Source organism: Bos taurus, chromosome 5, assembly GCF_002263795.3.
Source record: "Bos taurus isolate L1 Dominette 01449 registration number 42190680 breed Hereford chromosome 5, ARS-UCD2.0, whole genome shotgun sequence".
Lineage (NCBI taxonomy): Eukaryota > Metazoa > Chordata > Mammalia > Artiodactyla > Bovidae > Bos > Bos taurus.
This window is the reverse complement of record NC_037332.1, coordinates 29,484,989-29,506,772: the sequence shown is the minus strand read 5'-3', so window position 1 is coordinate 29,506,772 and position 21,784 is coordinate 29,484,989. Positions and strand designations below refer to the sequence as shown.

Here is a 21,784-nt window from a genome sequence, read left to right as displayed (position 1 = left end):
CAGATATTAACATTTTGTCATATTTGCTGCAGATATTTTTAATAAAGCATTAGAGATAAAGTTTGTTATTCTCTCTAGATTCCTTCCTTCCCCTTTACCCATTTTTAGAGGGCAATAACAAGCATAAATCTGATGTATTTAGGGCCATAACAAGCATAAATCTGATGTATTTATGTCTAGTCTATGTTTATATAGTTTTACTGTAGGTGTGTTCCTAAACTATGTAAAACCTACATATGTAAAACTATGTAGGTTTTAGATTTTATACAAATTGTAGATGTATACCAATTTCTCTATGAGAACTATGAGTACTTTATGAGTGCTTGTTGAAAAACTTGTAAATTTAAACAATTTGTTTCAGTCCTTTGGAGAAAGGGATACAGGGGATCATAATGTAATTGTCTTTTAAAAGTATCAAGCAATATATAAATATTTTCCCTTCTCTTTAAGACCCTGTTGTCTAAGTTATCCCTCCCCTGTGGTCCCAAATCATCTTGTAAACTTCGTATTATTGTACTTATTGAAGTGTAACTATTATTTGTTTCTATCCACTAGTTGTTGAACTTCTCAAAACCAGATGCTGTACCTTAGGTCTCTTTTTTCCTTTTTTGGCTGTGCTAGCTCTTCTGTGCAGCATGCAGATTTTTGTTGCAGAGCACTGGCTCTAGTGCACACGGGCCTCAATAGCTGCAGCCTACAGGCTTAGTTGCCCTGTGCCATGTGGGATTCTGTTTCCAATCAGGGATGGAACCTGTGTCCTCTGCATTGGAAGGTGGATTCCTAACCACTGGACCACCAGGGAAGTCCCTGTACTTTAGGTTTATCTAACGTTTGGCATACTCTTTTTCAGTACTTCCATGGAAATTGTCTAAAATATTTGGACATTCATTATAGTTTAAAATTCCTTCCCTGGTGGTCCAGTGGCTGAGACTCCGTGTTCCCAATGCAGGGGGCTCGGGTTAGATCCCTGGTCAGGGAACTAGATCCCACATGCTGCTACTAGGAGTCCGCACGCCTCCACTAGACCAAGTGCAACTAAATAAGTAAGTAAGTAAGTAGATAAATAAATATTAAAACTCCTTTCCTTGTGGAAACTTCTCTGAGTCCGGAACATTTTCTTTTATTGTTAAGATTATACCCTCCTCCCCCTCCCCATGAGATATCACTCCCTCCTTTCCTATAAGTCACAATTAAGTCTATTTATTCAAGGGAGTTCATAATGTTTTCTGAAAGGGCCACAATTAAGGAGAATTATTTGTTTTTAGAAATGTGAGGTTTCATTAAAATATCCATCATTACCCAATATTCCTTGACATTATCAATTAATCTATTAAATTACTTTGTTGATAATATTATTAAATTATGAGGTCCTTTAATAACTTAATTCCTCTTGATTCCTTTACATTGCTTACCCTAGTAGGCATTCACAAAGTGGCCTACATGCTGGTCAACTAAACTAATTTAGTATTATTGTGCTTTCTCTCTCCCTCATATTTTTTATGCAGCATGGAATTCATCAGCAACTGGCAATGAAGGCTTTTTAAAACAAATTAAAAAAAAAATCTCTTCAATTTGACGAGCATTTGTTGAGATACGACTATGTGGCTACCATTATCCTAGACTATTAAGAATATATGATAGGGTACCCGTGAAGAAACTGAAAAACAACAAGAAAAGAAAAAAGAATTTAAGTTAGAATATAATATTCAAGTGCTAAACAAGGGACATGAAGAAGAGATCTGTGAGGAACGGAGTCTTTGGGAAAACCTTATGGAGAGAGAAGGTTGATTGACAAATGAAGGCATTCCAGATAAGGAAGATACCTTGAGCCATGGCTTTGGAGGTGAGTGCTGAGTTTGTACTTCAGGGGGAAAGTAACTGGTTTAATTGAAGTGAAGTAATCTTGAATTTAGACTTCCCTATCTGCCTGCAATGCAGGAGACCAGGATTCAATCCTTGTGTTGGGAAGATCCCCTGGAGAAAGAAATGGCAACCAACTCCAGTATTCTTGCCTGGGAAATCCAATGGACAGAGGAATCTGGTGGGATACGGTCCATAGAGTCACACAGAGGCCAACACAACTGAAGCGACTTAGCAGGCATACACACAAGGGAGATTACATGGGATATAATAACAGTTTGGTGAAAATGAAACCTTCAATTTAGGAAGATTTTTTGAAATAATGTAGTAGAAAAAATTTATTGAAAAATCAAGACATGATTATTTCAAACGACAAATGTCTGAGTTAAGATATAGAAGTGGGACTGTTGAGGGAGGGATAAATCCTAGTAAGTGTGGCTAAAGATGATAAAGAATTGGGATCACCTCACAGATAATTATAAAGATTAATTAAAAAAATTTTTTTATTGTATTTCATTTGAATTGATGGCAGGACATCAATGAAGAGGCTATCCAGATTAAGTATTAATATTACCAAATAACATACTGAGCAAAGATGTGGGTACCTGATTCAAGAGAACGTGGGGCAAAGTTCTTTGAATGTGTGTCTTAGGGAAACCCGCTCTCCCAGTGTTAGCCGCTCAGTCGTACCCGACTCTTTGCGACCTCATACTGTAGCCCACCAGGCTCCTCTGTCCATGAGATTTTCCAGGCAAGGATACTGGAATGGGTTGCCATTTCCTTCTCCAGGGGATCTTCCCAACCCAGGGATTGAACCCAGGTCTCCTGCACTGCAGGCAGATTCTTTACCAACTGAACTACAAGGGAAGCCCTAGAGGGCTCCTTCAACAGTAAAATGGGGCTAACAGTATTATTGCGTTGAATTGTTTAGATTAATTCACATATAATAGTTAGAATAGTGCCAGGCCTTTAATGTGAACGGGTTGCTGTTAATATGTTTACCATTACTGCTGCTTTTTTCCCCTTCTCTTTTTTTCCTGCGAGTCATCGCCTTTTCAGTAGGGCCGGGCATTTTTCAGTACACTTTGCACAGTCTCGGCTACGACTGAAGTGACTTAGCATAGCATAGCATAGGTCTTGGGCCATGAGAAACTGCGGAGTTATTACGGTAACTCTCCAATGGGCCAGGGATAAAATGTGCCCGTAAAATTTTTCCACACCCCCGTGGCACAGAATGGTGCATTCCTCTGATAGATTGCACCCCTCCCCACCCCCATGTCAGATAATAGTACAGTCCAAACTGCGGCTGGAAAAGGTAGTGCAAAAGTTGAGCGCGCCGAGGATTTTCTCTTCTCCCGGAAGCAATTGTTCTCTAGAGCCGGAAACAGTTGCTGTTTCAAGGGAGGTGGGACAGGGCGGGTCAGGGCGCAGCGGCTGACGGCGGGGGAGGAGCCGGGTCCGCTGCCGGGTGGAGGGGCCAGGCGAGTGTCCTTATCCTAGCGATTGGGGCTCGGGCCTGTAAGCCAGTTGGAGTCGCGTCGGCGAGAACGATTGGGCCGAGCGGAGGAAGACATGTTGCTCTTCGTGGAGGTGAGTGGACTTGGGAACCTCATCGTGCTCTGAGGAGAGCTGGAGTGTGGAGGCGCCGGCCGGTCCCAGCGCCATGTGACTTTCCAGGCCGTACACGGCGCGGAGCCGGCAGACAGGCTGACACAGCACCTGGGCCGTGCAGGCCCGCGGCTCCGCGCTGCGCGCTTGCCGCACTTTAGGAGGCTGTGAGAGGGGCGAGTGCCTTGGTTGGGAAGAACCTGAGGTGGAGAATCGAGGCTTGTCTGGTGCGGCGTGAGGATCGGAGGAAGGGGAAAGCGTCCCATATGGACCTCCTAAAGGAGGCGAGCTGGGGGTGGGGGGGCTGAGGGCGGAGTCTGGGGAGAGAAGGGTAATCAGGTGGGCGCGTTCCGGGTGAAGCGAGGCCTCGCGTGGCCCTCTGGGAGCAGGCGAGCAACATGTGGGGCCGCCGAGGGAGGAAGGTGAAATTCCGTCTAAGTGTTCGGGAAAGAAAGTTGAAAGCTTCTTTTTAGCAGTCCCCACCAGATTTTGTTTGGTCCCCATCCCTCGTCTCTGGAACGTTCTGTGGGTGGAAAGCGAGTTACTGTGAACGGAGGAGAAAGCCTGTAGGATTTGGAAGCCTTGAAAGGCACCGCTTTGACCTTTTGTAAAAGTTAACTCAGGCAGCGACTCCGTGATGAGGGACCGGTTTTATGAACGGATAAGAGCCCTTTACAGGAAAAATTCCAAGAACGAGCGAAACCTAGTTCGGGCAAAGCTTTTTTTTTTTTTTTTGTATTGTTATTTAACAATTTGTTGTTCAGTCGCAAAGTCGTGTCAGACTTTTTGCGACCCTATGGACTGCAGCACTTCTATTATTTTAACCGGAACATCTGTTGTTGGCCTATTTCAGTTTTAAAGGTAGCGGATACCTGTTTTACATAAATACAAGGTTCGGTTTCTCTTATTTCTGTCTTTCTCTTGTGTGCAATGAGCATCAGCTGACTGCCTGGCTAATGCTTTGAGTAGATTCCAGATCGTATTGTTCTAGCATTGTGAAAACGTCACACCAGCAAAGCTGCAACCTCGCAACTTGGCACTTGTTAACTATGCCCATAAAAAGAATCTTTTCAATGAAAGAAGGAATTTACAGGTTGTAGAATGGGTCGGGAACCAGGGCCAGTCTGTGGCGGGTTTCTTTCAGAGTAAGGGAGGAATCTTAGTCCATAATATTCCAACATAACGTGCTTCTACGGTTTTGTTTTTTAATCGACTGTGTAGCTGATAATTGGATATTAAAGAGGCAGCTACCTTTTAGAACATTTCAACATTGATACATTCACTGGAACATTCCAAGTACATCATGAAGAGATTTTAAGTTATTGAGTCTGTTTTGTTTTTCTAATCCTCACTGATTTCCTTGGGCAGAATAAGAAATCAGATATGATTTTAAACAGCCCCAGTTTGTATTAGGAATGTTATGCCAAGCAAATACTGCGGGTTTTAAGTGTATGTGTTTTACCCGGCAAAAGACTGTGAAGTTTCAGTTATATCAAGATGAATTCCAAAACAAACTTTTGAGTTCCAAATTGATCGCTTTGGCTTTGTTAAAACGTGAACGTTAATAATAGCTCCATTTATTGACAGCTTAAGCTGAACCTCTCTTATTTCTAAAACAACATTACAGTGTTCTACAGATGAGAAAACTGAGGTGAGAGGTTAAATAACTTAGTACACCTAAAATAGTGGAGCTGGGATTTAGATACAGGTCATTCTGATGCCAGATCATGACTCACTTAATGTTATGTATAACTAATATTTCCATTAATCATTTTCTTTGTAAATCAGTATTTGGCTTTTAGTTTTTTGTCATTGTTTCGTTTCTTTGTTTTTACATATAATGAGTTTTCCTGAAAATTAACAATGGCACTAAATATTTGAGCCTAATTACATGGTATTAAAATCAGTAAAATATAACACACTGGCGTTTTGGCATTTTGTTAACTAAATATTCAGTCCCTGTAACCTCATGATGTAGGAATTATTCTAAATGAGGGAACTAAAGCTCCGAAGTTTGATGTCCAAGGTCATTCAGGTGTAAATAATGTGAGGACTAAAGTCTGAAGTCTGACTTCTAGAACACAAGTCACTGATTCCAAAACTTACTTTTGCACTTACTTTCCAGTGACCCGAGGGTTCCTAATCTGGGTCCCTAAACACAGAACTTGGTTGAGGGAAAAAAATAATTACCTATTTATTTTCACTAGCTACTAATTGAAATCTAGGATTGAAAAAAATTAAAAATTATTGACATTTCAAATGGATGCACTGAGAGAAATGTTTTCATATTACAGTTTTTGCAGATATCATGAAATATTTATGTGTGTTGCTCCTTGTTAAATGTAAGAAAGTCTTGTTTAATTCATTAGTGAAGAAGCACATTTATTACTAAAATAGACATTTTAAAATATTTTGGTAACTATAATTTATTTTGTGGTTCTGCACATTTCATATACTTAAAAATATTCTGAGAAGAGATTCATAGGTTAATTGGACTACTGAAAAGGTCCAAGGAGATTAATAACCACTTGACTATAAACTAAGTTGCTTTGAATAGGAGTTCTCTAATGTAGGATCGATGAGTCCTCTGCAGTTATGTTCAAAATCTTTTATTTGCATGCATTTTTCTGGAGAGACCCCAGCTTAATTATTTTATAACTGGAATCAGTGGGATAGAGGATATTAATGATAATACTAGAATAATAGTGGTGTACACATAAATTGTGCTTACTCTGTGTCAGGCCTCTTAAGTCTTGCTACATGTATACATTTATATACATCAACTCAAACCTACCTGTGAGGTAGGTAGCATTATTATCTCCATTTTAGAGATAAACTAAGTCACAGAAAATTAAAGAAACTTGCTCAAGATCATGCAGCCAGTGAGTAGAGCTGGAGTTAGAACTCTGAACTGCAGTATGTGCTGTGCTGTGCTTAGTCGCTCAGTCGTGTCCAGCTGTTTGCGATGCTATGAACTGTAGCCTGACAGGCTCCTCTGTCCATAGGGATTCTCCAGGCAAGAATACTAGAGTGGGTTGCCATGGCCTCTTCAAATTGCAGTTTACTGCAGTAGAAATCTATAGGCAGACAAGGAATCCTATTTTAAGTAATACTTAAGATGTAACTTTTTAAAAACTTGATCTTGCAGACAAAGGGCTATACAGACTTCAGTAGTTTATTGTTTTTTATCTCACCTCTGTTCTGAAGTAGACACATACGGTGTCTGTCTTTGGGTAGAGGTAAAAACTTTTGGGTAATATACCAAATTGTCAAACGTCCTCCAACATGCTGCTGCTGCTGCTAAGTTTCTTCAGTCGTGTCCGACTCTGGGCGACCCCTTTAGACGGCAGCCCACCAGGCTTCTCCGCCCCTGGGATTCTCCAGGCAAGAACACTGGAGTGGGTTGCCATTTCCTTCTCCAATGCATGAAAGTGAAAAGTGAAAGTGAAGTCTCTCAATCGTGTCCGACTCTTAGCGACCCCATGGACTGTAGCCCACCAGGCTCCTCCATCCATGGGATTTTCCAGGCAAGAGTACTGGAGTGGGGTGCCATTGCTTTCTCCAGTGCACCAAAATACTTGGTTACAAAAATTCCAAAAGTTTGAAATGGCAAAGTGCAGTGTTCTTCTGGTGATTATTGAGTTATTTAATTTTTGAGCACTGAGGAGACACTTTGCAGTTATTTTCATATTTTTATGGTTTGCTAACGTTTTATTCACTTTTCAGATCATTTCCCCCCTCCAATATTTCCAGCCAATTATATATGCTCTAGTTGTTTGACAGTGTTTTAATTGGATTTCTGTCTCTGAGTTTTTCCCGAAAAATGAATACTCAAGGATGTTTAATACTCTCACATAATTTTTAAAAAATAATTTTAATTATGGAAAGTACACATAAAATGTATCATCTTCGCCATTTTTAATATACAGTTCAAATATTTACATTGTTGTGCAACCACTACCACCATCCCTATCCAGAAGCTTCATCTTGCAAGACTGAAACTCTGTACACATTAAGCAGTAAATCCCTGTTCTCCCTTCCCCCAGATCTTACACAATTTTAAAAAGCATTTTATTTATTTATTTCTGGATCTTCATTGCTGTGCAGGCTTTCTGTAGTTGTGATGAGTGGGGGCTACTTTCTGGTTGCGGTGCATGGACTTTCATTGTGGTGTTTTCTCCTGTCGAGCACGGGCTGCAGCTCTCACAGGCTCAGTAGTTGTGGCGCACCGGCTTAGTTGCTCCGCAGCACGTGGAATCTTCTGCACCAGGGGTCGAGCCTGTGTCCCCTATATTGGCAGGCAGATTCTTAACCACTGGACCACCAGGGGATGTCCCTTTCACATTTTTAAAAATAACTTATCGGACTTGTAAATTTTTCTGCTTTTTTAGGTGATAACATTTTAAGTTTTAGATTAGCCTTAGAATCTGAAATAAGTGACATGTTTGCCTTAATAATAAAAATTGATATTTTATATTACAGTAATTATGAATAGTTTTGTGTCTTTTGCCCTCAGTGCAGTACTCAGTTTTTCCCTGTTAGCTTAAATATGTTTGTATTTATAAAAAGTTCCTGCATATCACCGACTGAAAATGCTTTTTCAAAAATGACTGAAAAAAAGAAAATGTCTACACAAATTGTGAACTGATTGCCAGGAAGTAATAAATAAGTAAATGGCTGAGAAGTTTTTGAACAATTTGATTTTGGAATATTTATTGGAAAATTCTGGATGCAGAATTTTTAAATGGATAGACATTTTCAAAGGAATATGTTCAGATGTAACGGATTGAAAATGAAGTAGAAATTATTTTCTGTTTTCATAGTGTGAAAAGTGGAATAGCATGCTCAGAAGTGAATATAAAGATGTAGAAGTGCCTCTAGATGCCTCAAATTACATGTGAAAAACTAGAAATAAGAAATATTGGTATTCAACTATTTTCTATCTGGTTGGATTTGTTCAGCCTGTCTCTCTGCTCCATATTACTTTCCAGCTGATGGAAATGATCCTGAGTACTAGACATGAATGTTTCACATCTATAATTTTGGTCTTTGCATGTGTGCGCGTGTGCTCAATTGCAGTTGTGTCTGTTGTGCCCGTTGTGTCTGACTCTTTGCAACACCATGGACTGTACCCCGCTAGGTTCCTCTTGTCTGTGGAATTCTTCAGGCAGGAATACTGGAGTGGGTTGCCATTTCCTCCTCCAGAGGATCATTCTGACCCAGGGATCGAACCTGCGTCTCCTGCATTGACAGGCAGATTCTTTATCACTGCGTCATACCTAGGAGCTTAAAAAAAAAGATTTTGACCCTGTGGTTAGAGATGGGGTCTGTGACTGTATTTCAGAGGAGCAGAAAGTAGAGGAAATGGAGAAACTAATGGAGCTGTCATTGTGAAGTCTTAAAAAAGATTTTTTAATTTCCACTTCGAGTATTCTTAAGTGAAATGAAAAATGACTCTAGCTCTGATAGTGCTTATAGCATTTTAATTTATCATTCCTATATTCTGCGTTTTGCTTAAATTGTGTTTTCTTTAAAGTTCATTCTTGAGGAGGTTTCCAGTTTCTGTTGTAAACTTTTGCACTATGATTTTTTGTAAGGGTTTTGGTTTGGAATCCTGGGATCAAATGTTAGCTATGACCTGAGGCAAGTGACAACTTTTTTTGAGCAACTTCCTATCTGTAGTTTGAGAGTGATTCTTCTGCTATTTAGGTTGTGTTAATGGTGTTTATGGAGAAGGCAATGGCACCCCACTCCAGTACTCTTGCCTGGAAAATCCTATGGATGGAGGAGCCTGGAAGGCTGCAGTCCATGGGGTCGCTGAGGGTTGGACACGACTGAGCGGCTTCACTTTCATTTTACACTTTCATGCATTGGAGAAGGAAATGGCAACCCACTCCAGTGTTCTTGCCTGGAGAATCCCAGGGATGGGGGAGTCTGCTGGGCTGGGGTCTATGGGGTCGCACAGAGTCAGACACGACTGACGTGACTTAGCAGCAGCAGCAGCAGCAATGGTGTTTATGTGATACAGTAAACCTTGTTTGCAATACAGTCTAGGTAAAGTCTTGACAGACATTATCATTTGATCATCACAGCAAGTGTGTCATTATGTAAATTGTCCAGGATATGGCCTTCCAAATGACTGAAATTTTTACTTTCATATATTTGATATTTTTGGGAAATTTATTAAAACTATGTGATAGTAGCACTGTTTATTGCAAAAACTACTGTGTGATAGCACTGATTTAATGGAGTATTACTCAGCCATTAAAAAGAATACATTTGAATCAGTTCTAATGAGGTGGATAAAACTGGAGCCTATTATACAGAGTGAAGTAAGCCAGAAAGAAAAACACCAATATACTAACGCATATATATGGAATTTAGAAAGATGGTAACAATAACCCTGTATGCAAGACAGCAAAAGAGACACAGATGTATAGAACAGTCTTTTGGACTCTGTGGGAGAGGGTGAGGGTGGGATGGTTTGGGAGAATGGCATTGAAACATGTATAATATCATATGTGAAACGTATTGCCAGTCCAGGTTCAATGCATGATACAGGATGCTTGGGGCTGGTGCACTGGGATGACCCAGAGGGATGGGATGGGGAGGGAGGTGGGAGGGGAATTTAGGATAGGGAACACATGTACACCTGTGGCGGATTCATGTCAATGTATGGCAAAACCACTATAATCTTGTAATTAGCCTCCAATTAAAATAAATATTTTTATATTAAAAAAAGAGAGAGAGAGACATATATCTTTGAGTTCTATGTAATCCTAGGCTTGTTACTAATTTTCTCTGATTCTTGGTAAGGCAAAGCAGTTAATTACCTTAAAGTTTTTATACTTTGGTTATACTATTAATTGGGCAAAGAAAACTTTAAAATGAGGATGAAGACTGCAGTCTGCTAAAATACAGACTCATTTATTTAAAGAATATTTATGGCAATATTTATGGCAATATTTAAATAAATACAGTTGATAAAGTGCAAATAGAGACTTTATATTTGCTCTTTTGGGGAAAAAAATTTTTTTTCCAGTGTATAGTGTGTTAGTCGCTCAGTCGTGTCCAACTCTTTGTGACCCCGTGGACTGCAGCCCACCAGGCTCCTCTGTCCATGGAATTCTCCAGGCAAGAATACTGGATTGGGTTGCCATTCCCTTCTCCAGGGGATCTTCCTGACCCAGGGATTGAACTCAGGTCTCCTGCACTGTGGGCAGATTATTTACTATCTGAACCATCAGGGAAACCCTTCTAATGTGTAAGTGTAAGTAAATGTAAGGAAAAGAAATTGGAATATCACATACTCACGCTTCCTGTCTGGTCTATTGCCTTGTCAAGACATTTGAACCAATTTTTAGCTTAGAAAATCTCTCTCTCTCTCTCTGTCTCTATATATATATATAATCATGACTGGGTCTAAATTAAAGACAGAGGAATACTTTAGATGAATATTACTAGGAGTATGGTATGAGCATAGGCAGAGAGCCAAGGATGTGAAATTAAGTTTTGTTTGGTTTATGTATTATTGAGGAAAGAGAAGAGTATTTTCTGTGTCAGGACGGAAAAGTCAGAAGTAATCCAGGGTTTATGTAGTGTAGATTTGGGCAATATCTTCATACCACTGGATGCTACAAACTACAAAACAAGTAAAATTGGCCATACCTCCCGTTTTGACCTGAACAGTCGTAGTGTACACCTGTTTTCTGGAACAGCTGTCCCATTTTATTCTCAAAAATGTCCTGGTTTGTATGATAATTTTTTTCAGAAGAGATTAGAGGCTCACTGTGTGCTTGTTGGCAAGTTTTTTCTCCCATATCATTAAAAAGCCAAGATAGTGTAGTAGGTTGGTATCAAAGAGTTTGTTGTTGAAGGCATTGAGAATTACAGTTGAGCTAGCTAAGGGAAATAGGGTTATTCTATTCTTTTGAGTTGGAGGAAGGAAAAAAATAGGAGGGCAGTGACTGAGTAATAATGATAAGATACAGTTACATGAAAGAGTGCATAAAAGAATGGTTAAGAACATGGATTCTGGGGCCAGGCTGCCTGCTCAAGTTAGACAGCTTTCTAGTGTGACCTTGTACACGTTGTTTAACGCATGCTTCTCAGTTTCCTTATCTGTAAATTCACGATAATGTTAAAGTATGAGATAATATCGTACTTATTCTCTATCTCAAAGAGTTGTTAAGAGGATTGACAGTCAAAGTAAAGCACTGAGTGTCTGGTACACAATAAATTTGTGAGTTTTCTTTCACATATTACTTATGAAAGATAAGTCTCATTTCGGTTTCCATAACAGATGGTTTGCTGACTTGACTGTACACACTAGAGATTAAAAGTTATCCTTTTTTGAAAAGGATTATTTTGATATTTGAGTTTTGAGGGTTTTTTGAGCTCATTTGTATAATTAGCTGTTGGCTTTATAAGATGACCAATTTGAAGTAAAATGACTTGGTATTTTGTTGTGGTTCAGTTGCTCAGTTGTGTCTGACTCTTTGCAAACACATGGACTGCAGCACGCCAGGCTTCCCTGTCCTTCGCCATCTCCTGGAGTTTGCTCAAATTCATGTCCATTGAGTTGGTGATGCCATCCAATCATCTTGTCTTCTGTCATCTCTGCTTTCTCCTGCCTTCGATCTTTCCCAGCACCAGGGTCTTTTCTAGTGAGTCAGCTCTTCACATCAGGTAGCCAAAGTATTGGAGTTTCAGCTTCAGCACCAGTCCTTCCAATGAATATTCAGGATTGATTTCCTTTAGGATTGACAGGTTTGATCTCCTTGCAGTCCAAGGGACTCTCAAGAGTCTTCTCCAGCATCACAGTTCAAAGGCATCAGTTCTTTGGCACTCAGCCTTCTTTATAGTCCAACTCTCACATCCATATATGACTACTGGAAAACCCATAGCTTTGACTAGAGGGACCTTTGTTGGCAAAGTAATGTGTCTGCTTTATTTAATATGCTGTGTAGGTTGGTCATAGCTTTTCTTCCAAGGAGTAAGCGTCTTTTAATTTCATGGCTTCAGTCACCATCTGCAGTGATTTTGGAGTCCAAGAAAATAAAGTCTGTCATTGTTTCCATTGTTTCCCTATCTATTTGCCATGAAGTGATGCCATGATCTTCATTTTTTGAATGTTGAGTTTTAAGCCAGCTTTTTCACTCTCCTCTTTCTCTTTCATCAAGAGGCTCTTTAGTTCCTTTTTGCTGTCTGCCATAAGAGTAGTGTCATCTGCCTATCTGAGGTTATTGGTGTTTCTCCTAGCAGTCTTGATTCCAGCTTGTGCTTCATCCAGTCCAGCATTTCTCATGATGTACTCTGCATGTGAGTTATATAAGCAGAGTGACAGTGTACCGCATTGACGTACTCCTTTCCTACTGTGGAACCAGTCCACTGTTCCATGTCTGGGTCTGACTGTTGCTTCGTGACCTGCATACAGGTTTCTCAGGAGGCAGGTAAGGTGGTCTAGTATTCCCATCTCTTGAAGAATTTTCCACAGTTTATGTGATCCACACAATCAAAGGCTTTAGCGTAGTCATTGAAGCAGAAGTAGATGTTTTTCTGGAATTCTCTTGCTTTTTCTATGATCCAGAGGATGTTGGCAATTTGATCTTTGGTTTCTCTGCCTTTCCTAAATCCAGCTTGAACATCTGGAAGTTTTTGGTTTACATACTGTTAAAGCCTCGCTTGGAGAATTTTGAGCGTTACTTTCCTAGCATGTGAGATGAGTGCAATTGTGTGGTAGTTTGAACATTCTTTGGCATTGCCTTCTTTATTTTGATGATTATTTAAATGCTAAATACCTATCAATTGGGTTCCTAATCTTTAACAGTAAAGTGGTACATTAACCTCAGTAGAACTTTCTTTAGGTAGTCTGTTTGATTATATATTAGAGCAATCCATGACTCCAAAAATTAAGCGGGTAATCTGTGGCAGCCTCTTTTTTTTTTTTTTTTTTTAAAGCAATCATCATCTGTCATCTGACTAAAGTAGTGAGAATTTAGGGAACTTATCTTTTCCTCTGATAGTGGAGGACCAGCAGTTATAGCTTTGTTGATGAATAAACTTAAGGTTTTCTTCTGGGTGTGGAATAAGTGAATCCTGATTTTTGACAACTTGGCATATGACTTAGGGTGGTCCAGTTCCCTTGCTGTTCAAAGTGTGAGCCTCAGCAAACTTCTTTACCCAGGACTTGTTAGAATACAAACTCTCTGTCCTATCTCTGAACTGCTGAATCAGAGTCTTCCTTTTTCTCAAGATCCCTAGATGATTCTTACAAGCACTACAGTTTAAGAAACTCGCATGTAGCATATAAATTTTATTGTTGATCTCCTGTTCAGGGTGCTAGAGAAGAGTAAACCATAGATGAGGTCACTGCCATTGTGGAGCTTGCAGACGAAATAATTCAAGTTAGAATAAGTGCTTTGTTATAAGGGGTAAATTTTATTGCGCAGACTACCATTTTTCTTTTTTTTCAAACTGGAAGTTAGTTATTCCATGGCCCTAAGATACAGATCATTGCAGAGCTCAATTGACTTCTGCCCTGAGTACTCTAGTTCTTAATCTGGTAGCTCTTTTTCTGTATCCATTTCTTCTGTATTGTTACCCACTCTTAACTTGCCTTTGGGCCAGGGACTGTTTGACTTGGTAAGGAGATGTGCAGTATTCCTTGATTAGTGTAACTGTTTGTCTTAAAGTTTTCTCTGAGGCACTGTAGTATAGAGGCTAAGAGCCACCTTGGTGTAGTGGCACTCTCCGGACAGCCTAGGTTCACATTCTGGCTCTGTCTTTATTAGCTATATAATCCTGGGTGGATTCAGATCAGGTCAGATCAGTCGCTCAGTCGTGTCCAACTCTTTGCGACCCCATGAATTGCAGCACGCCAGGCCTCCCTTACATTTAGGTAAAGTTTTTCTGTATCTGCAAAATGTAGATGATAAAATTTAATGTAGTTGTTATGAAGATGAATTCAGTGTTTCATAAAGGCTAACTATCCTTCCTTGTGAGAAGGGTGAAAATTTCCCAGTTTTCATTTTTATTTTTTATAAAATGCCCTAAGCTTATTCTAATAGGACTTTGAAGTTCATGCTGGATGAAATGACAGGTGTTTGTTTTGTCTTTTTTTTTTTTTTGGTCACCTGTGCAGCTTGTAGGGTCTTAGTTCCCTGACTAGCGATTGAACCCATCCGCCTAGCTGTGGAAGCACAGGCTTGTAACTGCTGGAATTCTCTTTTTTTAAATGTACTTGTAGTTTTGTGGTCCTCTCAATACTGGAGATGTAAAAATTAAACCTAGGTGATTGATCTGCCATGAGGCAAATAAGTTTAATCATTCTATTTACTTTATTTCTGTTTTTCAGCATTTGTAGGGTTAAGTGGCATGGGATTTCTGTTTCTGATAGTAAATAGGTAAGTAAAACAAATCTATGTTTTGACCAAACATATGTGGTCAAATCTGTGTATGACCACAGAGATGGTTTTGCCGTATTTATGGTGATTTTTTTCCTAACTCTTGGTTCTATTACCTTAAAACTGCTTTCTTCTGACCAGAGGGTATCATTTTGCCAAGAAATTGATGTTTCCCTTTTTCTTTTCATTTGTATCTTTCCCTAGATAGGAACTAGCATAAGATGGGTCAGTGATGAAGACTGCTTTTGGCTTATTCAGTAATGACATGTATTGCTTAGAAATAGAGGTGTTGATCTGTTAGTTTTACAAACTGACAGTTTGAATATTTTGTGGTGGTTTGTGAGTATGTGTGTGCTTATGTGCTGCATATATGTATGTTGGCAGATAGTTTCAGCATGCAATTAGATAATTTACATCCTTTAATAGATGTTTTATATAACTGTGTAGCCTCACAGGCTTATTTCTAGTTCTGTGGGAGAGATAAGGATTTTTATGGAGTTCTTTGTTAAACCTTAGTCAAAAGATGAGTCAAAGGTGTGGTTATCTAGAATTTAAATGGAAAAATAAGTCTTTGTTCTTGTTTAACTGATTTGTCAGATTCATTATTGTGTCATTTTAAAGATTATTTGTTATAGAAAGACACATCAACTTGTTTTTTTGATGGACATTGTCAGTTTCCAAATTTTCTTTATGTTGAGTAATTCTATAAAGAACATTCTTGTGTGTGAAGCTCTTAGACTAACATTTACTGTGGTAGCTCATATGGTGAATGTTTTAAAAGTTTTTCACATCAGTATTGACAGAATGCTTTACATAGGTGTTGCAGATATATATTTTATTAAACTGTGATGCATGGCATGCAGGATCCCCAACCAGGATCAAACTTGCACTTCTGCAGTGGAAGCACACAGGCCTAACCAGTGGACCACCAGGGAGTTCCCTAAAATTCACATTTTGTGATGATTATTCCCGCTTATTTTAGTACACCTTCCGTGTTTGGCAGATCTTTTACTAGTTTGCAGTTAATAGTAACCTTCCAGACCTTTTCTGTTTTTACATACTAATATGCTTATCTGTACAATGATTTTATGTGTTTGTTAATATAAATTTAAAAATGCTTATTGTTTTGCAACTTGAATTTTTTCTTATAGTATTCTGTGTTATGAAATATATTGCGTTTTATTTAACCATTTGTCTAGAAAACCACCATTTAGGTGGTTTTCAGTCTTTCACTAATGGGATCAGTGTTGCAATATACATTCTTATATATGTCTTCTTGTGTACATTAATGGCTTTTTGAGTGTACTGTTAAACTAGGCTGGTGAAAAATATAAATATGCCCAGGTGTACTGCCATCTATATGCCATAGACCTCACACTTTGGTTATTCTTGGCACCATTAGCAAGGGAAACATCAGATTTATGGGTAGTATATTGCTGAAAGGCATCTAGTTAATTATTTTGAGTGATTATTAAATGCTTAATGAACTAGTACATCTCATCAGTAAGTAAAAGGTAAGTTTTTAAAATCATAGTTCCCCAATATTGTGTATTTATTTATAAATAAGTATATATGGGACAATATATTAATATCTTATATGTTAAATATTAGTCTTAATCTCTCTGTCATATTTGGGGTCTCCCAGTTCTTGAATAGCTTTCCATATTTGCAGAAAGGCCTACATAATGAGTTAGGCCTCTCCAGTGAATGTACTAGTCAAAACTCAAATTCCAGGATTCCCTTATACCTAGATGGATGCAGGCATGTTACTAAGAGCTGCTAGTCAGACCACCTACAGGTGTCTTCTACTTGAAAAAATATATAGTGCAGGGAAATGAGGGTTCTATTCTTAACTTCCATTTTGTAGTCAGGAGTGGCAGTAGAGGTGGGCAGCTTTAAGTAGAGTTAATAGTTGCAAGGTTGAGTTCCTGATGGAGAAGTAACATTGGTATTGGTAATAATAAAAGTTGTAATGGATTTGACTTTTGGCATTTACCACTTGGTGGTGGCATGGATAGTGATTTCCTCATCAAGCCACTTCAGCAACATTGAGTGAGATTACCTTTGCATCTAATTTTTCAGCCTTTCCAATGACAGTGACACTACCTTTTATTTACTTTGCTGTCTAATTTATCCAGAGTGGATTCTGAATACTAATAAGCATGCACTGTTCGCATTATGCATAGGGGCAAATGTAAAGATGACTTGCTTTCTAAAATTGCTACCTAAAGAAAAATAAAAATGAAATTGCTACCTAGAGGTGTATTTTGTTTGTTTTTGATATTTTTGCCACACCATTCAACTGGTGAGATCCCAGTTCCCTGACTAGGCGTTGAACCTGTGCCCCTTGCAGGGGAAGCACAGAGTTCCAACTACTGGACTACCAGGGAATTAGAGATTTTGGTCTTTGTTTTGGCCCTGCTACAAGGCATGTGGGATCTTAGTTCCTGGGCCAGAGATTGAACCTATACTGCTTGCGGTGGAAGAAGTATTCAGTCTTAACTGTCAGGAAGGTTTCATGGAATTATTTTTAATACAGTTTTTGTTTATTTATTATTTATTTATGGCTGTGCTGGACCTTTGTTGCTGCGCGGGCTTTTCTCTAGTTGCGGTGCATTTGCTTCTCCTTGCGGTGGCTCCTCCTGTTGCAGAGCACAGATTCTAGGGCACTCAGACTTCAGTAGCTGTGGCATGTGGGCTCAGTAGTTGTGCCTCTACAGGCTCAGTAGCTGTGGCACATAGGCCTAGTTGCTCTGTGACACGTGGGATATTCCCAGATCAGGGATCGAACCAATGTCTCCTGCATTGGTAGGCGGATTCTTTACCACTGAGCCACCAGGGAAGCCCTCCATAGAGGTTTTTAAAAATTATCTGTGTACCTGTCCTGTTGGGGCTAGCTGGTGGTACTGTAAAGAAATTCATTGTTCTTTTCCCTGAGCTAATTATGATATGAAACAGCTGTCAATTAACATCTCTAGGCTAAGATGTTGCTTGGGTTATTTATATTTGGTGCTACTTCAAAGATCCTTTTGCTCCCTTGCTAGGTTTGACATTTGTTATTGGTTTTGATGTTTATTGTGAAAGCCTTTGTCAGACGTGAAGTCATAAGCCAAGAAGCACTCCAATAAAAGGCTTCTATTTTAAACAGGCATATGAGAAAAAGGAAGATTGTATCAACTCTGATTTTCTGTCACATCAGAAGGGTAAATACAGTGTCTAAACATTAATTTCTTTTTTTTGCACCTGTGTCTTTACTATTCCATTCAAATAGACAGTTGAAGGTCTGCTCTCAGCCTGGTTTATTTTAATAGCTGAAATAGTAGAGGATGACCCAGCTTCTACCTTTTTTGATTGAGCCCACTGCCTTGTTGTAAAAAACACTTAATAAACTATTACAGTGGTAACAAATTAGAAGTATGTACAAATAACAAGAGGGAAAGAGAAGTAGTGACCAAGACAAAGTTTGGTGTCCAAGGTTTGCAAAAACTATAAGGAGTTTTGGTAGCGCAGCCATTACATTTTTTAAAATCTCAAGAAAGCTGAGATCAGTGACTGCATAATTACTAGGTGGCAGAGTAAAGTTAATTTTTGTCTGTTATACCATAGTTGACTTTTAATTATTGGAATTCCTCTTCAATTTAGCTGTAAAGTACCAATATTAGTACTTTCTTCTTCTCTCTGTTTTTTTTTTTTTTTAAGATTTATTTTTGGCTGTTCTGAGTCTTGGTTGCTGTACACAGGCTTTTTCTAGTTGCGGTGAATGGGGCCTGTTACTCGCTGTGGTGCCAGGGCTTCTCATCGCAGTGGCTTTGGCACTTGCGGCTTGTAGGCTCTAGACCATGGGCTCAGTAGTTGTGGGACATGGGTTTAGTTGCCCCTTGGCTTGTGGGACCTTCCTGGACTAGGGAATGAACCCAAGTCTCTTGCATTGGCAAATGGATTCTTTACCACTAGCGCCACCTGGGAAGCTCTGAAACTTCAAACTTAATTATATCTGACCCCGTCTACCCCAAGCCTGCAGGCATGGTTGTGTTATGCTGATGTGTGTGCTCAGTTCTGTCTGACTCTGCAACCCCATGGACTGTAGCCCACCAGGCTCGTCTGTGGACTTCTCCGGGCAAGAATACTGGAGTGGGTTGCTATTTCCAGTTTGTTTGGCTGCATTGGGTCTTACCTGCGCCACACAGGATCTTTCACTGAAACACACAGCACCCTAAGGGAAAAAACAAGCTTTATCAGAGAAAAAGAAAACTGGTCAGCTTTAGTCTTGGCTCTGGCTTGGTGGAAAGAGGGGTCTTATATTAACCACAAATCCTCTTTGATGCAAGGTGGGGCTGAAATTCCCACTACTTGTTGTTCTCCAAAAACCCATATTGAAAACTTTTAAGTCATGGGAACTCCCCCCGTGGTCCAGTGGCTAAGAATCCATGATCCCAATACAGGGGCCCTGGGTTTGATCCCTGGTCAGGTGACTAGCTTCCACTTGGCACAACTAAGACCCAGCACAGCCAGATAGATAGATTTTAAAGAACAATTTATGTGATACCAGATTGATAGTCTTACTGTGTGGTCATCCAACAGAAAGAAAACAAATCCTCTCCTGAAGAGCACATTTTAAACAACCTTTAAAATTCCCACAAATAAAGTTTCAAGGAAAACGAGTGTGTGGAACAAAATCATAAAACACATGTCTTAATGAACATGGTTTAGCATTAAAAAAACAGATCTCAGCAGAAACTCAAACCCTTTGATTTTGGATATTACACGTACTGGAATGATCAGATACAGACTATATAATTAGAATGTTTAAAAGAAGGAAGCTACTGGAAATTCCCTGGTGGTCCAGTGATTAGGACTCTGAGCTTTCACTGCAACAGGCCCGGGTTCAATCTGGTTGTGGTGGGATGGCCAGAAAAAGAAGGAAGGTACTGAAAGGATTGGAGGAGAAGATGGCCACCCACTCCATCATTCTTGTCTGCAAAATTCTGTGGACAGAGGATAGCTACAGTCCATGGGATTGCAAAGAATTGGACACAATTGAGCAGCTGAGTGCACACACACACTGAAAGGATGGTCAGAAAACAAAACATTGATCGGATAGATTTGAGGAAAGAACCAAAAGGAACTTCTGAAATGAAAATGTAGAAGGAACTTAGAGACTTACTGTACAAGTTGAATGCATTTTAGAATCAGCTGAAGAGAGAATTGATGAACTGGAAGAAAGATCTCAAATTGCTCAGAATATAATCTCTCAGGAAGACAAAGATGTAGGAAATAAGAAAGAAAGATTGATACAAAGAGAGGTGGGATACAGGATTAGAAGGTATAGAATATTTTATCGGCATTCCAGAGGAAGTAATAGAGAAGTTGGTGGAGAGCAAATTTGAAGAGGTAAATGACTGAACATTGTGCAGAATTGATGAAAGATGCATCAGATTTCAAAGAGTTCAGTGAACTCCAAGTAGAATAATAAAGAATTCCACACTTAGGCTTATGATTGCAAAACACCATTGACAAGGGTTAAGCACCAGAGTTGAAAGAGAGATTAGGAATGACAGCTAGACTAGTGACTGAATTCTAATCCGTCATTAGTGCAAAACAGAAGGCAGTGGGGCAGTGGCTAAGACTCCATTCTCCCAATACAGCGGCCCTGGGTTCGATCCCTAGTCTTTAATGTGCGGAAGAGGAATTATGTGCCTAGAGAGATTTCTGTATACAGCAAAAGTAGAAGATAGAAATAAAGGTATTTTTTGAGAAACCACAACTGGAGAGTTTACTAAAAAAAAAAAAAGTTCTGAATGATGTTCTTGGGGAAGAAGGAAAATGATCCAGAAGAAACGTCTGAAATGCAAAAAAAGAATGATGATCAAAGATAATTGGTCAAAACTTATAGAAATTTAAATAAACATTGAGTATATGTTACATACATGCAGGCACAAAGGGCACAAAATTATCTTTGATGATAATGCACTAGCAGGGAATTCCCAACTGACATTTATGCTCTGATTTGAAAAATCCTTAATGGATGTAATAAATCTTTTTTAGTTTCATATTTTTTATGACTTAGACTTAAGGCAACATTTTTTAAAAATTATTTTTTAATTGAAGAATAATTGCTTTACAGAATTTTGTTGTTTGCTGTCAGACATCAACAAGGCAACATTTTAGTGAATGCTTTGATTTTTTTTTTTTTAATTTATTATTTATTTGCTCCAGGTCTTAGTTGAGGCACTTGGGATCTTTGATCCTCACTGCAGCATGTGGGGTCTTTAGTTGTGGCATGTAGAATCTAGCTCCCCAACCACGGATTAAACTCAGGCCCCTGCACTAGGAGCGCAGAGCCTTAACCACCAGAGAAGTCCTGTGAATGATTTATTAATGAAATGCTTTATGAAGGAAAAATACCCCTGACCTAGTTTTTGTAGCAGATCGTATTTCCTCCTAGCCCATGTCCACATGTTGATGTGATTTTTTACAATTGTAATAATCTGTGACTTGTAATCATTGTAGGTTAATACGGACTGCATACTTAATCTCTGTATTTCTTTAGTTGGATATGTTATTTCTCATATGATAGGATAACATGTAAGAGGGAAATATCAGTACTTACGGATTGTCTTAAGAAGTCAGTGAGTTCATAGATGTGTTCAGTATAGCACCTAGCTCAGAGAATTGCTTAACATGTTTGCTTTTGTTACTGTGGTGGAGATGTTTTTTCTATTCCATTGTGTGAAATCACTTTCCATTTTGATATTTTTCACAATTTATCAATACAATATTTGACGTGTCATGGTTTAATAGATAGCAATTTTTTGTGATGTATTAATACCCCCCCTTTAGATTTAATAAATGTGGTAGTGTATCTTTACAGCTTTGTTGAGGTGTTTCTTTTTTATTTATTTATTATTTAT

At 39.0% G+C, this 21,784-nt stretch overlaps 1 protein-coding gene across 7 annotated transcripts in view; it reads left to right on the top strand.

The window, feature by feature from the left end:
• LARP4 (La ribonucleoprotein 4) overlaps positions 1-21,784 on the top strand; it is a 75,440-nt gene that overhangs the window by 539 nt on the left and 53,117 nt on the right. For 4 of the 7 annotated variants that reach the window (XM_024992004.2, XM_024992005.2, XM_059886610.1 and 1 more), the window contains exon 1: positions 3,303-3,450. In XM_024992004.2, coding sequence (XP_024847772.1) covers positions 3,433-3,450 — 18 coding nt within the window. In that variant the 5' untranslated portion in view covers positions 3,303-3,432. 7 annotated transcript variants of the gene reach the window in all.